Source organism: Dendrobates tinctorius, unplaced genomic scaffold (genome assembly GCF_039654945.1).
Source record: "Dendrobates tinctorius isolate UK_male_01 unplaced genomic scaffold, ASM3965494v1 ptg000495l, whole genome shotgun sequence".
NCBI classification, from domain to species: domain Eukaryota; kingdom Metazoa; phylum Chordata; class Amphibia; order Anura; family Dendrobatidae; genus Dendrobates; species Dendrobates tinctorius.
The window spans coordinates 148,959-174,045 of record NW_027362155.1 but is presented as its reverse complement, the minus strand read 5'-3'; the positions used below and the strand labels follow the sequence as shown (position 1 = coordinate 174,045).

The 25,087-nt window shown below is 46.1% G+C and overlaps 1 protein-coding gene across 1 annotated transcript in view; it reads right to left on the bottom strand.

Moving 5' to 3' along the window:
- LOC141078057 (fibroblast growth factor 11-like) overlaps nucleotides 1-25,087 on the bottom strand; it is an 80,095-nt gene that overhangs the window by 40,885 nt on the left and 14,123 nt on the right. The window contains exons 2-3 of the mRNA XM_073564864.1: nucleotides 21,329-21,439; nucleotides 19,712-19,815 (exon numbers count right to left, since the gene is read on the bottom strand). Of these exons, the coding sequence (XP_073420965.1) occupies nucleotides 19,712-19,815; nucleotides 21,329-21,439 (215 nt within the window). The remainder of the gene's footprint in view (nucleotides 1-19,711; nucleotides 19,816-21,328; nucleotides 21,440-25,087) is intronic.

Genomic DNA, 25,087 nt, shown 5'->3' with positions numbered 1-25,087 from the left:
GTGGGCTGTGGTGTGACCCCCAAAATAACACCCCTGCGATAAATTGTTAGGGCAAGACTAGCTTGCTTTTTTTATCACATGGTGCCAGCGGTGGGTTAACTAAGATAAGCCCCCCTGTGCCTGTGATAGCTGTGTGTTGGCAGTACGTCGCGTCCCTCCGTCCGTGACATACCGGTGTTAGCGGTGGGATCGTGACAGAGGGCACCAGTGAAGTGTGTGATACACGGTGTATGTGATAGTGGAGGGCGGCAGTGGTGTGTGATACACGGTGTATGTGATAGCGGAGGGCGGCAGTGATGTGTGATACACGGTTTATGTGATAGCGGAGGGCGGCAGTGATGTGTGATACACGGTGTATGTGATAGCGGAGGGCGGCAGTGATGTGTGATACACGGTGTATGTGATAGTGGGAGGTCGGCAGTGATGTGTGATACACGGTGTATGTGATAGTGGAGGTCGGCAGTGATGTGTGATACACAGTGTGTGATAGTGGAGGGAGGCAGTGATGTGTGATACATGGTGTGTGTGATAGTGGAGGTCGGCAGTGATGTGTGATACACGGTGTATGTGATAGCGGAGGGCGGCAGTGATGTGTGATACACGGTGTATGTGATAGTGGAGGTCGGCAGTGATGTGTGATACACAGTGTGTGTGATAGTGGAGGTCGGCAGTGATGTGTGATACACGGTGTATGTGATTGTGGAGGTCGGCAGTGATGTGTGATACACGGTGTATGTGATAGCGGAGGGCGGCAGTGATGTGTGATACACGGTGTATGTGATAGCGGAGGGCGGCAGTGATGTGTGATACACGGTGTATGTGATAGTGGAGGTCGGCAGTGATGTGTGATACACGGTGTATGTGATAGCGGAGGGCGGCAGTGATGTGTGATACACGGTGTATGTGATAGTGGAGGTCGGCAGTGATGTGTGATACACAGTGTGTGTGATAGTGGAGGTCGGCAGTGATGTGTGATACACGGTGTATGTGATAGTGGAGGTCGGCAGTGATGTGTGATACAGGGTGTATGTGATAGCGGAGGGCGGCAGTGATGTGTGATACACGGTGTGTGTGACAGTGGAGGTCGGCAGTGATGTGTGATACACAGTGTGTGATAGTGGAGGGAGGCAGTGATGTGTGATACACGGTGTGTGTGATAGCGGAGGGCGGCAGTGATGTGTGATACACGGTGTATGTGATAGTGGAGGTCGGCAGTGATGTGTGATACACGGTGTATGTGATAGTGGAGGTCGGCAGTGATGTGTGATACACAGTGTGTGATAGTGGAGGGAGGCAGTGATGTGTGATACATGGTGTGTGTGATAGTGGAGGTCGGCAGTGATGTGTGATACACGGTGTATGTGATAGCGGAGGGCGGCAGTGATGTGTGATACACGGTGTATGTGATAGTGGAGGTCGGCAGTGATGTGTGATACACAGTGTGTGTGATAGTGGAGGTCGGCAGTGATGTGTGATACACGGTGTATGTGATTGTGGAGGTCGGCAGTGATGTGTAATACACGGTGTATGTGATAGCGGAGGGCGGCAGTGATGTGTGATACACGGTGTATGTGATAGTGGAGGTCGGCAGTGATGTGTGATACACGGTGTATGTGATAGCGGAGGGCGGCAGTGATGTGTGATACACGGTGTATGTGATAGTGGAGGTCGGCAGTGATGTGTGATACACAGTGTGTGTGATAGTGGAGGTCGGCAGTGATGTGTGATACACGGTGTATGTGATAGTGGAGGTCGGCAGTGATGTGTGATACAGGGTGTATGTGATAGTGGAGGTCGGCAGTGATGTGTGATACACAGTGTGTGATAGTGGAGGGAGGCAGTGATGTGTGATACACGGTGTGTGTGATAGCGGAGGGCGGCAGTGATGTGTGATACACGGTGTGTGTGATAGTGGAGGGCGGCAGTGATGTGTGATACACGGTGTATGTGATAGTGGAGGTCGGCAGTGATGTGTGATACACAGTGTGTGTGATAGTGGAGGTCGGCAGTGATGTGTGATACACAGTGTGTGTGATAGTGGAGGGCGGCAGTGATGTGTGATACACGGTGTATGTGATAGTGGAGGGCGGCAGTGATGTGTGATACACGGTGTATGTGATAGTGGAGGGCGGCAGTGATGTGTGATACACGGTGTGTGTGATAGTGGAGGGCGGCAGTGATGTGTGATACACGGTGTGTGTGATAGTGGAGGGCAGCAGTGATGTGTGATACACGGTGTGTGTGATAGTGGAGGGCGGCAGTGATGTGTGATACACGGTGTGTGTGATAGTGGAGGGCGGCAGTGATGTGTGATACACAGTGTGTGTGATAGTGGAGGGCGGCAGTGATGTGTGATACACTGTGTATGTGATAGTGGAGGTCGGCAGTGATGTGTGATAGTGGAGGGCGGCAGTGATGTGTGATACACAGTGTGTGTGATAGTGGAGGGCGGCAGTGATGTGTGATACACGGTGTATGTGATAGTGGAGGTCGGCAGTGATGTGTGATAGTGGAGGGCGGCAGTGATGTGTGATACACGGTGTGTGTGATAGTGGAGGTCTGCAGTGATGTGTGATACACGGTGTATGTGATAGCGGAGGGCGGCAGTGATGTGTGATACACGGTGTGTGTGATAGTGGAGGGCGGCAGTGATGTGTGATACACGGTGTGTGATAGTGGAGGGCGGCAGTGATGTGTGATACACGGTGTGTGTGATAGTGGAGGGCGGCAGTGATATGTGATACACGGTGTGTGTGATAGTGGAGGGAGGCAGTGATGTGTGATACACGGTGTGTGTGATAGTGGAGGGCGGCAGTGATGTGTGATACACGGTGTGTGTGATAGTGGAGGTCGGCAGTGATGTGTGATACACGGTGTATGTGATAGTGGAGGGCGGCAGTGATGTGTGATACACGGTGTGTGTGATAGTGGAGGGCGGCAGTGATGTGTGATACACGGTGTGTGTGATAGTGGAGGGAGGCAGTGATGTGTGATACACGGTGTGTGTGATAGTGGAGGTCGGCAGTGATGTGTGATACACGGTGTATGTGATAGTGGAGGGCGGCAGTGATGTGTGATACACGGTGTGTGTGATAGTGGAGGGCGGCAGTGATGTGTGATACACGGTGTGTGTGATAGTGGAGGGCGGCAGTGATGTGTGATACACGGTGTATGTGATAGCGGAGGGCGGCAGTGATGTGTGATACACGGTGTATGTGATAGTGGAGGTCGGCAGTGATGTGTGATACACAGTGTGTGTGATAGTGGAGGTCGGCAGTGATGTGTGATACACGGTGTATGTGATAGTGGAGGTCTGCAGTGATGTGTGATACACGGTGTATGTGATAGCGGAGGGCGGCAGTGATGTGTGATACACGGTGTGTGTGACAGTGGAGGTCGGCAGTGATGTGTGATACACAGTGTGTGATAGTGGAGGGAGGCAGTGATGTGTGATACACGGTGTGTGTGATAGTGGAGGTCGGCAGTGATGTGTGATACACTGTGTATGTGATAGCGGAGGTCGGCAGTGATGTGTGATACACGGTGTATGTGATAGTGGAGGGCGGCAGTGATGTGTGATACACGGTGTGTGTGACAGTGGAGGTCGGCAGTGATGTGTGATACACAGTGTGTGATAGTGGAGGGCGGCAGTGATGTGTGATACACGGTGTGTGTGATAGTGGAGGGCGGCAGTGATGTGTGATACACGGTGTATGTGATAGTGGAGGTCGGCAGTGATGTGTGATACACGGTGTATGTGATAGTGGAGGGCGGCAGTGATGTGTGATAGACGGTGTATGTGATAGTGGAGGGCGGCAGTGATGTGTGATACTCGGTGTATGTGATAGTGGAGGGCGGCAGTGATGTGTGATACTCGGTGTATGTGATAGTGGAGGGCGGCAGTGATGTGTGATACACGGTGTATGTGATAGTGGAGGTCGGCAGTGATGTGTGATACACGGTTTATGTGATAGTGGAGGGCGGCAGTGATGTGTGATACTCGGTGTATGTGATAGTGGAGGGCGGCAGTGATGTGTGATACACGGTTTATGTGATAGTGGAGGGCGGCAGTGATGTGTGATACTCGGTGTATGTGATAGTGGAGGGCGGCAGTGATGTGTGATACTCGGTGTATGTGATAGTGGAGGGCGGCAGTGATGTGTGATACACGGTGTATGTGATAGTGGAGGTCGGCAGTGATGTGTGATACACGGTTTATGTGATAGTGGAGGGCGGCAGTGATGTGTGATACTCGGTGTATGTGATAGTGGAGGGCGGCAGTGATGTGTGATACACGGTGTATGTGATAGCGGAGGGCGGCAGTGATGTGTGATACACGGTGTGTGTGATAGTGGAGGGCGGCAGTGATGTGTGATACACGGTGTGTGTGATAGCGGAGGGCGGCAGTGATGTGTGATACACGGTGTATGTGATAGTGGAGGGCGGCAGTGATGTGTGATACACGGTTTATGTGATAGTGGAGGGCGGCAGTGATGTGTGATACTCGGTGTATGTGATAGTGGAGGGCGGCAGTGATGTGTGATACTCGGTGTATGTGATAGTGGGAGGTCGGCAGTGATGTGTGATACACGGTTTATGTGATAGTGGAGGGCGGCAGTGATGTGTGATACACGGTGTATGTGATAGTGGAGGGCGGCAGTGATGTGTGATACACGGTGTGTGTGATAGTGGAGGTCGGCAGTGATGTGTGATACACGGTGTATGTGATAGTGGAGGTCGGCAGTGATGTGTGATACACGGTGTGTGTGATAGTGGAGGGAGGCAGTGATGTGTGATACACGGTGTGTGTGATAGTGGAGGTTGGCAGTGATGTGTGATACACGGTGTGTGATAGTGGAGGGCGGCAGTGATGTGTGATACACGGTGTATGTGATAGTGGAGGGCGGCAGTGATGTGTGATACACGGTGTGTGTGATAGTGGAGGGAGGCAGTGATGTGTGATACACGGTGTGTGATAGTGGAGGGAGGCAGTGATGTGTGATACACGGTGTGTGTGATAGTGGAGGGAGGCAGTGATGTGTGATACACGGTGTGTGTGATAGTGGAGGTCGGCAGTGATGTGTGATACACGGTGTGTGTGATAGTGGAGGTCGGCAGTGATGTGTGATACACGGTGTATGTGATAGTGGAGGGCGGCAGTGATGTGTGATACACGGTGTGTGTGATAGTGGAGGGCGGCAGTGATGTGTGATACTCGGTGTGTGTGATAGTGGAGGGCGGCAGTGATGTGTGATACACGGTGTGTGATAGTGGAGGGCGGCAGTGATGTGTGATACACGGTGTGTGTGATAGTGGAGGGCGGCAGTGATGTGTGATACACGGTGTGTGTGATAGTGGAGGTTGGCAGTGATGTGTGATACACGGTGTGTGATAGTGGAGGGCGGCAGTGATGTGTGATACACGGTGTATGTGATAGTGGAGGGCGGCAGTGATGTGTGATACACGGTGTGTGTGATAGTGGAGGGAGGCAGTGATGTGTGATACACGGTGTGTGATAGTGGAGGGAGGCAGTGATGTGTGATACACGGTGTGTGTGATAGTGGAGGGAGGCAGTGATGTGTGATACACGGTGTGTGTGATAGTGGAGGTCGGCAGTGATGTGTGATACACGGTGTGTGTGATAGTGGAGGTCGGCAGTGATGTGTGATACACGGTGTATGTGATAGTGGAGGGCGGCAGTGATGTGTGATACACGGTGTGTGTGATAGTGGAGGGCGGCAGTGATGTGTGATACACGGTGTGTGTGATAGTGGAGGGCGGCAGTGATGTGTGATACACGGTGTGTGTGATAGTGGAGGTCGGCAGTGATGTGTGATACACGGTGTGTGTGATAGTGGAGGTCGGCAGTGATGTGTGATAGTAATATGAGTTGGTGCCATTACATGTACAGCATCGCTTCAGGTGACATGATGTCAGTACAGGGGACATGTTCTTCTGCGGAGTGTCTCCTGGGATCAGTTTCACTCACGTTTCCTCATAATCCTCTCCTGGGTGTTGAATATGACGAGGGTCAGACACGTAGCATTAACAAATTGTGACAGGCTGCGGCCCCTGTCAAGTAGCAGCCCGGACTGTGTGGCCCCCACGAGGGTTAGGTTCCATTACTCAGGTGGGATGCTAGTCAGCCTGGTAAGACACAAGGTTTACACACGTAGCGTATCAATGTTGTAGATTTGGTTCGCTTGGACGACAGAGCTAGGGGAGAAGTCAGTGTTTGCTTTCACGGTCCGATGGGGCTTGTTTGGATCAGGAAATGAGAGAAAATCTGGAAGGACAAATCTGTTGAGTTTTTCCCCCATTAGCATTTAGTAAATTTACTCTAAGCCGGATGACAGAAAGAAAGGAGGAGGAACGGAGACATTATCGCATCATTCCTCAATCTTTTAATAAGTGGTTGCAAGCGTTTACTATATTGGCTAGTGTGATAGGCGAGGAGGCGCATGATGATTGTTTGTATCATGAACTGGGGTGTGAGGTTGCCCCCAGTTGTCAGAGATTTATTATATCCCATCAATTGTCACAAATTTACTACTTGTTAGTGGTCTTGGGTCCTTTAACCACTCACAACAGTTGTTTCCACCTGCAGTTCCGGTTTAGAAACTTGCAGCTCTCTGGCGCCCCCCCTTATCCTGAGGTCAGTTCAGGATAAGTAGTCACCAGAATGGCTGCCTTGCTGTGTACTGGCTATTGGATACTCTGCAGTGAGGGCAGTATGTATGTCCCCAGCAGGTAATACACACATAAAGCCTCCGTTCCGTCACTGCCAGATTCTCTCAAATCCCCAGAAAACTGTGCTGCCACCAGCTCCTCTTTCTACATAAAAATCAATATCAGGTCAGGAGCCAACCCAAGGAGCATAATTAGCATGGAGGACGTGGCAGTAGGCTGTAGAGTACGGTGAAACTAAACTAGTACATTTATAGATTTACTCCAGAAAGGATAGGCAGTGCTTACAAAAATATAAAAAGATGTTTCAAACAAAACAAGATACAGTATATACAGACAATTACAAAATTAAATGGATTAAAATAAGAACATACATTTATGAGTCCATGGCACGCCATGTGGAGGAGGGGCGCTGTAATAATAAGTAAGATATGACGTTGCTGGAACATTCCAGAATCTCCCATTGTTACACTGCAAATTAGATTTCTGATTGCCACACGCTGCAGAGGTGACCCCCTCCTCTTTCCCCCACGGCCCTTCCACACACACACCAGTGTCTCTCTTCCTGCAGCTCTGTGAAATCTGAGACTCCAGTGAGGATTCTTCTCCCTTCCCCCCTAGCCAAAAAGGATCTCTTTTGTTTAAGCACCATGCAACTGAATAACAGTATGGGTGATATTAAAGAGACTGGATTGCGAAAACAATATGCAACAGAGCTATAAAAATCACATCTCTGCGTAGGGCACGAAACCAGCATTCTGGCCCATAATTTTCACGGTTCTAGCACCCCCAGAAACTGAGAAATGGATTCCTTCTAAACGGTGTGTCATAACTACTGCTTGTTTGGTTTTGAATTATTGTATTCAACAAACTACAAAGAATGATACTATGTGCGTGTTAATGCGAGGTACCCTCTGTATATAGTTATTATAAGTTTTGTAGTCAGAATTGTAACTTAGAGAAGGGGGGAGGACCGATCCCAGACGGCCCCTTTTATGATGTCACAAATCCAAACCTATAAGGTACTCCCCCCCTGAAATTAGTCAGATGAGCTGGAGGTTTTCATGCCTAAAGGACCCCCCCAGATGCAGGGCGACGTATGGCCCCGTCTCCTCCCCACATGGTAGCCTACAGACCAGCTAAGCAACTGTAAGTTTTGATTTCTGCTGTTAATCCCATTTATTTTATATTTGCATTGTACATATCTAATGTCTCAACTTTGTAATATCTTTTATCTGTGTAATCACTGCCCACCTTTTTCGGGAATAAATTATAAAATTTATTAGTCTGTCTTCATGCTCTAAGAACGAACGTACACGTGCCTTTAAGATTATTACGCTACTGAATTGGGTTGGCTTCGATCCCCTCTATTAAGTCTATAACTTAAGCAGAGAAATCTGTAGCTGGTGGCGGCATGGTGTGTCTTGGTTGGTTGGGTTAGCTGGCAGTGACGGAAGAGTTTTATATGCTGATTGGGTGGCTGCGGCCAAAGCATTAATAATTCCCTCACTGCAGTGGTCTTATCACCCGTGCACAACAAGCAGCCCGTCCGGCGACTAATTATCCTAGGTGTAGTTCCCTGACTGACCTGAGGGTAAGGGGGGCGCCAGAGAGCTGCGAGTTCCAAAGTGGAACTGAAAAGTGGGATATCCATAAATCCCCGCAGTTCGTGGAAGATTGTTAGCAGTGGTGGGGACATCCAAAGTAACCCCCCCTGCGATAAATTGTTATGGCAAGACTAGCTTGCTGTTTTTTTTGTCACATGGTGCCAGCGGTGGGATAACTAAGATAAGCCCCCCTGCGCCTGTGATAGCCGTGTGTCAGCAGTGCATCGCATCCCCCTGTCCATGACATATTGGTGTCAGACAGCGGGATCGTGACAGGCGCCTTCCCCAAGGGAAAATTGTCTATCAGCACAGCTTCCTAGCTGGCACCCCGGGGAAATGACAAATTCCTAATTTGGCATCCTAGCCTTATACTTTCTTCTGGCTGACCTCACTGGGTGAGTGGAGCTAGGGAATGTACTACCCTTTTGAAAGTTACTGGAAAACTTATGAGTGCAATAACTCTGGCTGTGAGGCTCACAGTGTGTTGACAGAAGTATCATGTTATCTCTTGCAAATTTATCTATCGATACCAAACAAGAACTACCTGTGGGCTCGTGGACGGCCGGAACCCTTTTTTTCAATTCTTGATGGGCACGTAAGCCTGGAAACACTGCTGTGGGTAGCTCAAATTATGCAGATGTCAAAAATATAAGTTTCCTGCCTCTATGCCTAATCTGCATTATTATATTCTAGTTTGGTAAGACAAAAGAACATGTGCTACAACCTTTACTTCCTGTTTGAGCTGGCCAGAAGCCACACTCCTGAGGGAGGGGGAAAAAGTGGGATCGAATTACACACAGGCAGAGGGAACAGAGGAAGGGGGTTGGATGCTGCAGCTATGAGAGCTCAGTGTGACACTGCACAAATGTGATGGGGGAAGTGTACATAGAATGTAAACATATTCATATTTTCCTGACAGTTCGGCTCTGTGTTTCCTATTTGGACTCGATCAAGGAGGCTTACTGTACTTATGGTGGTACTGCATGCTGCGTCATGATGAATAATTTAGGCAGAGGAAAGTGGTTTGACCAAATTTGTGCTCAGAACATAACACTATTAGCTTATGGTTGCGCCTAATGGCAGCCCCAAAATCGTCATCGCAGTCCTTTCCTGGGAGTTCTGGAGGTGCCGCCAGTAATGCCGCATCCTCTTCTGGTACAAGAAAAGGTGTGTGTTTGCAATTCAATAAAAAAGGTTTTAGTTTTTGATCATCATGCAATAATAAGCATGAATGTTCTGGATGTGGGGGATACCGCAGCCATACCAAATGCTTTAAGAAGGGAAACAGCAAAGCCAGCAAGTCTTCATGAAATAGGGAAGACAACGTTGGGAGAGTAGATCGTATGCTACCTTTTTAAAGTAGGTATCCTGATAGGGAGGCTGCTTGCTCGTTGGCAAGGGTTTCAGTTTTGGTTTTAAGATCCCATCTTTGGTTGAACTGTGTAATATGCGGCTGAGCAATTTATGGTCGGTTCGCATGCATGATGGCCGGACCTTTTGATTCCCCGTCGTGGCCCGATTTGCAGGTTTCCCCCTTGGCAGTGGTTTCTTAAAAGGAGCCTAATAAGTTTAGGCTAATCCACCATTTGTCATATCCGAACAGTTTGTTTGTTAATGGCGGAATAAGCCCAGAACTGATGTCGGTCTCCTATTTACAGTTTGATAAGTAAGTTGAGTGCGTGTGTAGGCTTCACGGGGGTCGTTGATAGCCAAATCGTATGTTGAGTCCGCGTTCTTTCTGCTTTCGGTGCATCCAGAGAGTTTTCTTTTGTTAGGCTGTTTTTGGGATGATAGTTTTTATGTGGATTGTTATTTGCCTATGGGTTGTTCGATTTCATGCTCTTATTTTGGAAATTTAGCTGTTTCATTGAGTGGATAGTGAGAGAGGAGTCCGGTTTGGATTCAGTTTTGCATTACTTGGATGATTTCTTTTGTATCGGACTAGCAGGGTCCCTGATTTGTTTGTTGCTGCTCAGATAAACAGAACAGGTGGCCCAACATTTCGGTGTTCCATTGACTCATGAAAAGACAGAGAGACTGTCAACGTTTTTGGACATTGACTGTCAATAAGGAATGCCGTTTGCCAGCAGACAACTTGTTGGATTTGAAGGTCAGTTGTTGGGTTTTGACTGCGGCAGTTGCGATCTCTATTAGGTTGCAGAATTTTGCCTGTGGGTAGAGTGGATGGCACCATCTACAGCAGGTGTCAAGCACCCTCAGCATCTTGTTCGGTTGAATGAGGAGAATAAAGCGGATCTGAAGGCTTTGGGCTGACTTCTTGCAGTTGTGTAATGGATGATCAATGTGGTTGTAGCCAGTATTATCCATTGTGGTACGTTATACTGATGCATCAGGGCGGTTGGTTTTGGGGCCTACTTTGGTGGTCGTTGATGGGTTGGTGAATGGCCGGATCCATGAAGAGCTTTGTGTGTGATAAAGATCATGGCCTTGCTGGAAATATTTCCTACTGCGGTTGCTTTGGCAGTTTGGGGCTTTGAATTTAAAAACAAAAAAGTGCGTTTTGTGTGCGACAATTTCAGCGTGGCTCACAGTATAAATAACATGTCAGCAGAATCGCCTCCACTGGTGGCTTTATTGCATCACCTGGTTTTGAAGTGCTTAGAATTTAACCCCTTTCTGACATGTGACGTACTGTCCCGTCCACGGTAGACGGGCCCGTATGACCGGGGACGGGATAGTACGTCACCGCGATCAGCAGCGCTCGCGGAGGAGCGCTGCTGATCGCATCCAAGTGTCAGCTGATTATCACAGCTGACACCTGGCACTATATGCCAGGGGCGGTCACGGACCGCCCCCGTCACATTAACCCCTGGGACACTGCGGTCAAACATGATCGCAGTGTACCGGAGACACAGGGAAGAATCGCGCAGGGAGGGGGCTCCCTGCATGCTTCCCTGAGACCCTCGGAACAGCGCGATCACATCTCCTCCCTGCAGGCCCCCAGATCCAAGAAGCCACGGGGTCCTTCGGGGTCCTGCGGGGTGACGGCTTTCTCAGTGCCAGCTGAGAGCAGGCACAGAGAACGCCTCCAGCAGTGCCTGTCAGATCGCTGATCTCACACAGTGCACTACAAAGTGTCAGATCAGCGATCTGACACTTTATTATATTGTCCAACACTGGGACAGTATAATAAGGTAAAAAAAAGTGTAGAAATAATTATTAAAAAATTCCCAAATAAATAAATAAAAAAAAATATTCCCTAATAAATTCTTTTTTTTTTGTAAATTAAAAAAAAAATAAAAGTACTCATATTTAGTATCGCCACGTCCGTAACGACCCGGCCTATAAAACTGTCCCATTTAGTTAACCCCTTAAAAAATAAAGAAAAAACAAAGCAAAAAACAATGCTTTATCATCACACCGACGAACAAAAAGTGCAATAACGCGCGATCAAAAAGACGGATATAAATAACCATGGTACCGCTGAAAACGTCATCTTGTCCCGCAAAAAACGAGCTGCAATACTGCATCATCAGCGAAAAAATAAAAAAATTATAGCTCACAAAATAAAGCGATGCAAAATAATTATTTTTTATATAGAATTGTTTTTATTGTATAAAAGCGCCAAAACACAAAAAATGATATAAATGAGGTATCGCTGTAATCATACTGACCCAAAGAATAAAACCGCCTTATCAATTTTACCACCCAAGTAACGGTGTAAAGGCCCCCCCCCCCAAAGAAATTCATGAAATGCTGGTTTTTGTTCATTCTGCTTCCCAAAAATCGGAATAAAAAGTGATAAAAAAAGTCACGTGCCCGAAAATGGTACCTATAAAAACGTCAACTCGTCCCGCAAAAAATAAGACCCCACATGACTCGGGGGCTCAAAATATGGAAAAATTATAGCTCTCAAAATGTGGTGATGCAAAAACTATTTTTACAATAAAAAGCGTCTTTTAGTGTGTGAGAGCGGCCTAACATAAAAACCGCCATAAATAGTAAATCAAACCCCCCGATATCACCCCCTTAGTTAGGGAAAAATAATAAAACTAAAAGAAAATGTATTTATTTCCATTTTCCCATTAGGGCTAGGGTTAGGGCTAGGGTTAGGGGTGTGTTGGGGTTAGGGTTGGAGTTAGAATTGGGGGAGTTTTCACTGTTTGGGCACATCAGGGGCTCTCCAAACGCAACATGGCATCTGATCTCAATTTCAGCCAATTCTGCGTTGAAAAAGTCAAACAGTGCTCCTTCCCTTCCAAGCTCTGCCATGCGCCCAAACAGTGGTTTACCCCCACATATGGGGTATCAGCGTACTCAGAACAAATTGCACAACAACTTTTGGGGTCCAATTTCTCCTGTTACCCTTAGGAAAATAAAACAATTGGGGGCAAAAATATAATTTTTGTGGAAAAAAATAAGATTTTTTTTATTTTTATGGCTCTACGTTATAAACTTCTGTGAAGCACTTGGGGGGTTCAAAGTGCTCATCACACATATAGCTAAGTTCCTTTGGGGGTCTAGTTTCCAAAATGGGGTCACTTGTGGGGGAGTTTCCACAGTTTAGGCACATCAGGGACTCTCCAAACGTGACATGACCCTCGCAGACCATTCCATCAAAGTTTGCATTCCAAAACGTCACTACTTTCTTTCCGACCCCGACGTGTGCCTATACAGTAGTTTTCTCCCACATGTGGGATATCAGCGTACTTAGGACAAATTGTACATCAACTCTTGGGATCCAATTTCTCCTATTACCCTTTGGAAAATAAAAAAAAAAATCTGGGACTAAATGATCATATTTGTGGAAAAAATATGATTTTTTTAATTGTTCGGCTGTACGTTCTAAACTTCTGTGAAGCTCTTGGGGGTCCAAAGTTCTCACCACATATCTAGATAAGTTCCTTGGTGGGTCTAGTTTCCAAAATGGGGTCACTTGCGGGGGATTTCCACTGTTTAGGCACATCAGGGGCTCTCCAAACGTGACATGGCATCCGATCTCAATTGCAGCCAATTTTGCATCAAATGGCGCTGCTTCCCTTCCGAGCTCTGCCATGCGCCCAAACAGTGGTGTACCCCCACATATGGGGTATCAGCGTACTCAGGATAAATTGCAAAATTAATTTTGGGGTCCTGTTTCCCTTGGGAAAATAAAAATTGGGGGTGAAAAGATCATTTTTGTTGAAAAAATATGATTTTTTAATTGTACGGCTGTACGTTATAAACTTCTGTGAAGCCCTTGGGGGTTCAAAGTTCTCACCACATATCTAGATAAGTTCCTTGGGGGGTCTAGTTTCCAAAATGGGGTCACTTGTGGGTGGTGTCCACTGTTTAGGTACATCAGGGGCTCTCCAAACGTGACATGGCGTCCGATCTCAATTCCAGCCAATTTTGCGTTGAAAAAGTCAAACGGCGCTCCTTCCCTTCTGAGCTCTGCAATGCGCCGAAACAGTGGTTCTCCCCCCACATATCAGGTATCAGCGTACTCAGGACAAATTGCACAATAACTTTTATCGTCCAGTTTCTCCTGTTACCATTGGTAAAATAAATAAAATTGGACCTGAAGTAATTTTTTTTTTAAAAAAGTTGTGTTCATTATTTTTTAAACATTCAAAAAATTCCTGTGAAGCACCTGAAAGGTTAATAAACTTCTTGAATGTGGTTTTGAGCACCTTGAGGGGTGCAGTTTTTAGAATGGTGTCACTTTTGGGTATTTTCTATCATATAGACCCCTCAAAGTGACTAGAAATGTGATGTGGTCCGTAAAAATAAAATTGTGTTGCAAAAATGAGAAATCGCTGGTCCACTTTTAACCCTTATAACTTCCTAACTAAAAAAAATTTTGGTTCCAAAATTGTGCTGATGTAAAGTAAACATGTGGGAAATGTTACTTATCAAGTTTTTTGTGTGCCATATCTGTGTGATTTAAGGGCATAAAAATTCAAATTTGGAAAATTGCAAAATTTTCAAAATTTTCGCCAAATGTCCATTTTTTTCACAAATAAACGCAAGTTATATGAATGAAATTTACCCACTAACATGAAGTACAATATGTCACAAGAAAACAATGTCAGAATCACCGGGATCCATGGAAGCTCCAGAGCTATAACCTCATAAAGGGACAGTGGTCAGAATTGTAAAAATTGGCCCGGTCATGAACATGCAAACCATCCTTGGGGGTAAAGGGGTTAATGTCTGGTTTTGTGCTGCCCATGTACCTGGTATATAGAATGCAATAGCTGATGCTTTGTCTAGCTTCCGGTGGCAACAATTTCGGGAGCTGGCACCGGATGTGCAGAAGCAACAAACTGTTTGGCCCCCATCGGATCAGTTGTGGGATTTGGTTTTGGTTCAGCTATGAAACTGGTTAGGAAATCAGTCTCGCCGGGCACTTGGACAAAGTATTCTGCAGATTGGCATCAGTGGCAGAAGCTTATGAAAGCGGTAGGGGAGCAACTTTTGGGGGCTGACAGAGTTTACATGTCACTTTATATGATCGGGAAAGCATGTGAAGAGGGTTTGTCGTTCACCGTTGTTTCCTGCAGGATTGGTGCTTTTCATTACGTTAGTGGGCTGGAAGATGTTACGAAAGAATTTTTGGTTCGTCAATTGCTCAGAGTGTTTCAGAAGAGTCAAGTGGTGAAGCACTGGAGTCACACAATATCTTTCCCGATTTCGAATAAGTTATTAAGTTGCCTTAAACGAGTGTGTAAATCCGAATGTGAGTGTTGTTTGTTTTTCTGAGCTTTTCGGGTGGACGGATTTGTAAAGTAAGAATGTGAAGTGCCATGTTGGTTTATTATTCAAGGATGTAGTCTGCGAGTCAGATGTGGTACGGTGTCATTTAATGCGTTCAAAGACGGATCTCTTTGGATAGGGTTGCGTTGTATAGCTTTGTGGAGTGCAAGGATTGGAACAGTGTCCAGTTAGATGGGTTTGGGTGTGTATGCCATGCACAGGATTGGCCGTTTGGAGTCTGTTAGATATCGGTCCTGTTAGGCCTCACTTGGATGATGTCTGTCCTTTGAACGTATACTCTTCACAGCTTTCATTGATTCATGTAGCTACACACCCTCCTCAGCTATTTTTTGTTTCTGTATTTCAGGATTTCCCCTTTGATTTGGGTGTTAGGACATTTTAATGTTTATCGGGGTGACGTTCGGGCCGTCGTGAAGCCGGCAGGACGTCAATTAGGTCTTGCCAGACAGGTAACCCCCATGTGGTGCAATGTCCTTACTAAAATTACAAGAGGGTCCTTAAGGGGAATCTGTCACCTCATTTTTCCGATATGAGATGCAGCCAGGGGCTGAAAGATAAGAAAAACACGTTAGATTATACTCACCGGGGGGCGCAGTCCGGTCCGATGGGTGTCGGAAAGGTCAGAGCGCTCTGGAGCCTGCGCACTGCAGTACGTTACTCTGCCCTCAATAGGGCAGATATAGTACGCCTGCGCAGGAGCCGCAGCAGAAGTAAGGAGGAGGATGTCATCGCTAGAAGATGGGAGGCACTGGACCGGACGGCGACACCCATCGCACCGGACCCCTGGGTGAGTATAATCTAACGTGTTTTTCTTCTCTTTCAGGTTACATCGGGGGCTTATCTACAGCATTACAGAATGCATTACAGAATGCTGCAGATAAGCCCCTGATGGCGGTGGCCGCATCTCATAGGGCAAAAATGAAATGACAGATTCCCTTTAATGGGCTTAGGTCTCAACAGGACATCTGGTGTGGGCAACGTGCAGCAGGGTGCCCTCAAGCCGGTGTGGTGCGGCTGAGGGTGGGGTTTAGGACCTATTGTTGCAATATGGAAAACTGGAACATTCATTGCATGCTCCCCCCTCCTTTTAAAGTGATGATACTATTTATTATTGAGACTTTGATGTTATTTCTTCTTGTTATTTTAATAATTGAGACTGCTGTGGCCTTTTTACATACAACGTTAAATAGTTAGGTAAGAAGTTGGGAAAGGGTTAATTGTGGGGTCTTATCTGTATGGTTGGGCAGTTCAGTCTAAGGGCCCCGTTACACGCTTCAATGTTCCAGCAATCTCACCAACGATCCGACATGGATGGGAACGCTGGGACATAGCTCACCAGCGATCAGCTGTCACAGACAGACTCACCAGTGATCAGGGCCAGCGAGCAAGCTGGTATCCAGGGTAAACAGCGGGTAACTAAGAGCCGCGCGGCTCTTAGTTACCCGCTGCTTACCCTGGATACCAGCTCCCAGTGTCGCTGATCGTTGGTCTCTTGCTGTCAGAGGCAGCTATGTGTGCTGCCCAGCAGGAGACCAATGATAGATTTATGGCCCAGACCATTAGTAAACGATTAACGATCAGCCAACTGATTGTTGATCGTTGCTACATGTCACACGCAACGATGTTGTTTCAACATCGCTGCGACGTCACCAAACTGGTGACGTTGCAATTATAGCGTTCACAATATCGTTGTGTGTAACGTGGCCTTTACAATCCCAGAGACCAACACAGACCACCAGCGCCCCTCATCCACAAGCCCACCGGAGAGGATTATGAGGAAATGAGAGTGAACCTGAGACACAAGTTGAGACACTCCTCAGCAGAACAACTTTTCAGCAGTGCAAGGGTTAATAGGGGGTGTAATGCTAAGTAGATATGATTTTGCGGAACATTCCAGAATCTTCCATTGCTACACTGGATGAGAAATCAGGCTGTCACAGCTGCAGCCCCCTCCTTTTGTTTTTCCCCCTCCTTAGCAGCTGTGTGTGTCTCCTCTACCTGCTGGTAATAGGACACCGGCCATTTCCTGTGAAGCTAAGGAATGTTGATTAGCTAAGTGAAAGGATTTCTTTTGTTTGAAGCCATGAGTCCAATCCAGCTATGGGAAATATTAAAAGAAGTCATATCGCAAGAACCATATGTGACAGAGATATAAAAACCACATCTGTGCTTAGGGCACGAACCCAGTATTCTGATCCCTAATTTTCACGGTTCTAACACTCCCAGGAACTGAGATATGGATTACTCCCAAATGGTGTGTCCTATCTACTGCATGTTTGGTTTTGTTTTATTGTTTTCAACGAACTACAACAAATGATACCATATGCGTGTTTATACGAGCTTTCCTCGGCTAGATATAGTCATGATAATTTTTGTAGCTAAATCATAACTTCAAGAGTAGGGGGGCAGACCCCCTCCAGCCGGCCCCTTCTGTGATGTCACACAGCAGAGGTCATAAGGGATGTCAGTGTACAAACCAGGCAGTTAAGCTGGAGTTTTCATGCTGAAAGGACCCACCAAATGTCGGGAGATGTCTGGCTGGCTGCCCCTCCCCCCTGCCACGTGGTTTGCCTAAGGACAATTGAGCAACTGTAAGTTTTAATTTCTGCTTTTCATCTCTGTTATTTTATATTTGCAATGGACATATCTAATGTCTCAACTTTGTAACAACTTTTTATCTATGTAATCACTGCCCACCTTTTGGGAATAAATTATAAAATTTACCAGTCTGCCTTCATGCTCTAAGAAACGAACACGTGCCTTTAGATAATTATGCTACTGAATTGGGTTGGCTTTGAACCCCTCTATTAAGTCTATAACTTAAGCAGAGAAACCTGGAGCTGGTGGCAACGTGGTGTATCTTGGTTGGTTGGGCTAGCTGGCAGTACGGAAGGGTTTTATATGCTGATTGGGTGGCTGAGGCCAAAGCATTGATAATTCCCTTACTGCACCGGTCTAATCGCCTGTGCACAACTAGCAGCCCGTCTGGTGAATAATTATCCTAGGTGTAGTTCCCTGACTGACCTGAGGGTAAGGGGGGCGCCGGAGAGCTGCGAGTTCCAAAGTGGAACTGAGAAAGTGGGATATACATAAATCCCCGCAGTTCTTGGAAGGTTGTTAGCAGTGGTGGGGCGTCCAAAATAACCCCCCTGCGATAAATTGTTAGGGCAAGATTAGCTTGCTGTATTTTTGTCACATGATGCCAGTGGTGGGATAACTAAGATAATCCCCACTGTGCTTGTGATAGCCGTGTGCCGGCAGTGCGTCGCATTCCCCCGTCCGTGACATACCAGTGTCAGCGGTGGGATCGTGACAGGGGGAAAAACTGAAGAGGCTATTATGGGTGTGTAATAGCAGATGGCCAATTGGACCTATGGAAATACATAATGTCCGATAATGTGCTGTTCCATATAATCGGTTATTACCCCACAGAATAATCCGTCCTCATACATAATAAATTAAGTTATGATCCACAAATCCGCATTTAGAGCGCAGATATGGTTACATGGATTGTGCATCCAATAGTCTACACTACCGAGCACGTGGGCATGAACTCATCTCCAGATTTCCTTGTAACGTGTAAGTATGACTCTCCATTATCCTTTAAAAATGTAACTAAAGAAACAAGTGCCTACTCTTCGTGGCCCGCCCTTTATCATATGTGGTGTTACATAGGACTGACAATTGGCACTCCATCACTATCATGAGCAATGCGGCACCAGCGGCCATCCAGCACTACATGCTTCTGTGGTGTGTATGTACTGTGCCTTATTATACAGTGGTAACGACAGCCACCAATGTAATTCACAGCTGTGACAGAAGACATGGAGAACCTAAAGTCATCAACATCAAGATCAAAGTAAAAAAAAAAAGAAGTATGGCATAACCTATAGAAAACATCACCCATGACCTCTCAAATTCTTATGGTCTCCTCCCAACATAGGGAAGGATCATATCCTCAAGTGACTATAACCTGTCTCCTACAGACTTCATATAGATCTACAAAGAGTCCAAAAAATACCCATAATAGATCATCTGAAACCTTCACCAAGAGGCACTGCCCAAGATAGCATTCAATAGAAACTCTCACCAAGATGCACATCCCACTCAAAACATCTAGAAATTATACCAAGTCACAGAGCAAGAGACAATCAACTGGAGATTTCACCAAACATCAGAGCCCAAGTCAAAATATCGGACAGAAACATTCACCAGACGCACAGCCTAAGATTCAATTTCAACAGGGACTTTCTCCTAGAATCAGAGCTCAAGATAAGACATACACCTGGAGATTATAGGAAGATACAGAGCCCAAGGCAAGACGCTCAACAGACACGTTCCTCAAGATTCAAAGTCCAAGACTCAACTACAACAGAAGCTTTCATCTAAAGGCAGAACCCAAGACAAGATATTCAAAAAAACATTTATCAAGATGTGGAGCCCAAGTCAAGACTTCAACAGGTAAATTTAAGAATTCATCATTGGTTTACACCACGTAGCTAACACCAAGGCTGCTACTACTGCTTTTACTACTAGATGTAAAGTATTCCTACAAAGTTAGTGTTTCCTAAGGCCCTAAAGAACACTCGTCATATAATACTATAGAGGAAGTGATCTACACATAGATCCACCATGTGGTTTTACCTCATGGTAATGAATGACCAACCACTCAGTGAGGGAATTAAAAAAATACTCACCGAGTTGTAGAGCCGCCCTTCTGAATTCATGGCCACATACTGACCACAGGCTGAGCTCTGTATGGCAACAACTCGGAGACCCACAGGAATAACATTGAAAAGAGCTTAAAAAGGGAAAAACAGACAAAGTTAATGTAAAGGTAAATGTAATAAGACTCTAGAGACTGTGGCCATGAGAGTTTCTGAGACACCAAAAATCATGGAGAGCCTCATATTACTGTAAGATTCAGCTGTAGACCAAAGACCTCCAAAGGGAACTCTTCCAAGTGTCTGATACACAACAACGATGTCCTCTGAAGTCTTCAATCTTCTCAATATTGGCTTCTTTAGGACCTTCAGTCATTTAAACTCCGATGACAGTAGACATCCCCCACCATCTTTCCGACTGTGGGACCATTTCTCCCTACATTGTAGTATGAAGTTTTAACTCTAATGAATTTCCTTAGGTAATTTGTATAGGGCATTGTAAGGTGTAGAGATGAAGCATGGCAGGTTATGGTCTGTTAACCTTTTAGAGTTCAGATAATTGTAGATGCAAATGATTAGGTTCAGATTTAGGACCTAGAACTTGATATAATTTAAAGTTTAAGGTTACAGCTTTGAGCAAGTAGATTCCGATATGGGACACTGTAACATGTTTAGATTGAAAAGAAAAGCTTTAGTTTTTCACCTCTAGGATGCAGTGAGTTCCTTGCTCCTCTGTTCTCCATGCTACAGTACCCAAGTCTTCTTGTGCTTGTTTTCCACCCAGTAATACTTCACTTGTTCTTGTGTTCTCAAAGCGATAGTGCATATTTTGATCCCGTGCTCTCCATCATATAGTACCTAATCTGTTCCTGTGCTTCCCTCTTGTCTAACCACTAATACCTAATGTGCCCCCTGCTGTTTTCCATCCTGTAGTACTGATTCTATTCCTTAACACGTCGTAAGTTACTAGTCTTGTTTTTCTAATTTCCACATTAAGTTCTAAAATCTGTTCCTCTCCTCCTTTGCTCAACTTTTGCCTATTCCTGTGCCTTCCCCATGGTGAACCAACTCCATTCATGTACTGTCTAACAGCATTAATTACTGTATGTCTGGGCTCCCTATTCTCCACCCTGTAGTTCACGCTAGGATTCTTGTTCTCCCTGACCTACCTAGTAGATTCTTGGGCACCTTTTTTCACTTCTATATGATACCATCAAGTTTCCATTCTTCCTGTTCTATGGTACCATGTATGGATGTATGGTTCCATGCTGTCTGTCCTCCATAGTGGAGTACCATTTATATTTCTGTGCTTCCTGCTCTCCACCATGTGGTACCAAGTAGGTTTTGGTTCTCCCTGATCTACCTAGTTGATACTTGATCACCTTTCATTCCTCTCTGTTCTGTGGTACCATGTATGGTTCTGATCTTCTTGTCCTCAAACCTGGAGTACCATTTCAGCTTCCTTGCTCTCTGTCATCCATCCTGAAGTACCATATATGATATTGTGCTCCCTGTGCTCAACCCTTCCTGTGTTCTACGTCTTGTAGTACCTTACCTGATTCTATACTGCCAAACATCTAGTACTATCCTGTAAACCACCAATCTCCACCTCTAATACCTAGTCTGTCCATCTGTAGTAACTTTACTCACTATATGGGCAAAGTTCTTCCTTGGTTCCCGAAACTGTTCCATCAGGAAGAAACTGGAGGTAGAAGCCCATTCTACTGAAAAGGCGAGTCACTATACCCTTCAGCTGCGGCTCTGCAAAAAAAGTTATAGATTACTAAGAAACACTAAGAATACATCACTCCACCTTCCCCTCCTTCATGTTAGCACTTCTGCACTTCTCTCCTCTCATTGCCCCTGACCTCCTTTCTTGATTCCACCGGGAAACAGAATTCATTATCCAGGAAAGAGAGAAACAGAAAAAAAAAGAGAAAAGAATAGACGAGCGGTCTACAAGTATATACAGTACAGGAATAGTAGATATGGGAGAAGATGGAGGTGTAGTGTAGAGCTGTGTGTACAGTGCAGGAATAGTAGATACAGGACAGGATGGAGGTGTAGTGTAGAGCTGTGTGTACAGTACAGGAATAGTAGATACAGGACAGGATGGAGGTGTAGTGTAGAGCTGTGTACAGTACAGGAATAGTAGATATGGGAGAAGATGGAGGTGTAGTGTAGAGCTGTGTGTACAGTACAGGAATAGTAGATACAGGACAGGATGGAGGTGTAGTGTAGAGCTGTGTACAGTACAGGAATAGTAGATACGGGACAGGATGGAGGTGTAGTGTAGAGCTGTGTGTACAGTACAGGAATAGTAGATACAGGACAGGATGGAGGTGTAGTGTAGAGCTGTGTACAGTACAGGAATAGTAGATACAGGACAGGATGGAGGTGTAGTGTAGAGCTGTGTGTACAGTACAGGAATAGTAGATACAGAACAGGATGGAGGTGTAGTGTAGAGCTGTGTGTACAGTACAGGAATAGTAGATACAGGACAGGATGGAGGTGTAGTGTAGAGCTGTGTGTACAGTGCAGGAATAGTAGATACAGGACAGGATGGAGGTGTAGTGTAGAGCTGTGTGTACAGTGCAGGAATAGTAGATACAGGACAGGATGGAGGTGTAGTGTAGAGCTGTGTGTACAGTACAGGAATAGTAGATACAGGACAGGATGGAGGTGTAGTGTAGAGCTGTGTACAGTACAGGAATAGTAGATACAGGACAGGATGGAGGTGTAGTGTAGAGCTGTGTGTACAGTACAGGAATAGTAGATACAGGACAGGATGGAGGTGTAGTGTAGAGCTGTGTGTACAGTACAGGAATAGTAGATACAGGACAGGATGGAGGTGTAGTGTAGAGCTGTGTGTACACTACAGGAATAGTAGATACGGGACAGGATGGAGGTGTAGTGTAGAGCTGTGTGTACACTACAGGAATAGTAGATACAGGACAGGATGGAGGTGTAGTGTAGAGCTGTGTGTACAGTACAGGAATAGTAGATACTGGACAGGATGGAGGTGTAGTGTAGAGCTGTGTGTACAGTACAGGAATAGTAGATACAGGACAGGATGGAGGTGTAGTGTAGAGCTGTGTGTACAGTACAGGAATAGTAGATACGGGACAGGATGGAGGTGTAGTGTAGAGCTGTGTGTACAGTACAGGAATAGTAGATACGGGACAGGATGGAGGTGTAGTGTAGAGCTGTGTGTACAGTACAGGAATAGTAGATAAAGGACAGGATGGAGGTGTAGTGTAGAGCTGTGTGTACAGTACAGGAATAGTAGATACAGGACAGGATGGAGGTGTAGTGTAGAGCTGTGTACTGTACAGGAATAGTAGATACAGGACAGGATGGAGGTGTAGTATAGAGCTGTGTGTACAGTACAGGAATAGTAGATACAGGACAGGATGGAGGTGTAGTGTAGAGCTGTGTACAGTGCAGGAATAGTAGATACAGGACAGGATGGAGGTGTAGTGTAGAGCTGTGTGTACAGTACAGGAATAGTAGATACGGGACAGGATGGAGGTGTAGTGTAGAGCTGTGTACTGTACAGGAATAGTAGATACAGGACAGGATGGAGGTGTAGTATAGAGCTGTGTGTACAGTACAGGAATAGTAGATACAGGACAGGATGGAGGTGTAGTGTAGAGCTGTGTACAGTGCAGGAATAGTAGATACAGGACAGGATGGGGGTGTAGTGTAGAGCTGTGTGTACAGTACAGGAATAGTAGATACGGGACAGGATGGAGGTGTAGTGTAGAGCTGTGTACTGTACAGGAATAGTAGATACAGGACAGGATGGAGGTGTAGTATAGAGCTGTGTGTACAGTACAGGAATAGTAGATACAGGACAGGATGGAGGTGTAGTGTAGAGCTATGTACAGTGCAGGAATAGTAGATACAGGACAGGATGGAGGTGTAGTGTAGAGCTGTGTGTACAGTACAGGAATAGTAGATACGGGACAGGATGGAGGTGTAGTGTAGAGCTCTGTGTACAGTACAGGAATAGTAGATACGGGGCAGGATGGAGGTGTAGCGAAGAGCTGTGTATACAGTACAGGAATAGTAGATACGGGGCAGGATGGAGGTGTAGCGAAGAGCTGTGTATACAGTACAGGAATAGTAGATACGGGACAGCATGGAAGTGTAGTGTAGAGCTGTGTACTGTACAGGAATAGTAGATACAGGACAGGATGGAGGTGTAGTATAGAGCTGTGTGTACAGTACAGGAATAGTAGATACAGGACAGGATGGAGGTGTAGTGTAGAGCTCTGTGTACAGTACAGGAATAGTAGATATGGGGCAGGATGGAGGTGTAGTGAAGAGCTGTGTACTGTACAGGAATAGTAGATACAGGACAGGATGGAGGTGTAGTGTAGAGCTGTGTGTACAGTACAGGAATAGTAGATAAAGGACAGGATGGAGGTGTAGTGTAGAGCTGTGTGTACAGTACAGGAATAGTAGATACGGGACAGGATGGAGGTGTAGTGTAGAGCTGTGTACTGTACAGGAATAGTAGATACAGGACAGGATGGAGGTGTAGTATAGAGCTGTGTGTACAGTACAGGAATAGTAGATACAGGACAGGATGGAGGTGTAGTGTAGAGCTGTGTACAGTGCAGGAATAGTAGATACAGGACAGGATGGAGGTGTAGTGTAGAGCTGTGTGTACAGTACAGGAATAGTAGATACGGGACAGGATGGAGGTGTAGTGTAGAGTTGTGTACTGTACAGGAATAGTAGATACAGGACAGGATGGAGGTGTAGTATAGAGCTGTGTGTACAGTACAGGAATAGTAGATACAGGACAGGATGGAGGTGTAGTGTAGAGCTGTGTACAGTGCAGGAATAGTAGATACAGGACAGGATGGAGGTGTAGTGTAGAGCTGTGTGTACAGTACAGGAATAGTAGATACGGGACAGGATGGAGGTGTAGTGTAGAGCTCTGTGTACAGTACAGGAATAGTAGATACGGGGCAGGATGGAGGTGTAGTGTAGAGCTGTGTGTACAGTACAGGAATAGTAGATACGGGACAGGATGGAGGTGTAGTGTAGAGCTCTGTGTACAGTACAGGAATAGTAGATACGGGGCAGGATGGAGGTGTAGCGAAGAGCTGTGTATACAGTACAGGAATAGTAGATACGGGGCAGGATGGAGGTGTAGCGAAGAGCTGTGTGTACAGTACAGGAATAGTAGATACGGGACAGGATGGAGGTGTAGTGTAGAGCTGTGTGTACAGTACAGGAATAGTAGATAAAGGACAGGATGGAGGTGTAGTGTAGAGCTGTGTGTACAGTACAGGAATAGTAGATACGGGACAGGATGGAGGTGTAGTGTAGAGCTGTGTACTGTACAGGAATAGTAGATACAGGACAGGATGGAGGTGTAGTATAGAGCTGTGT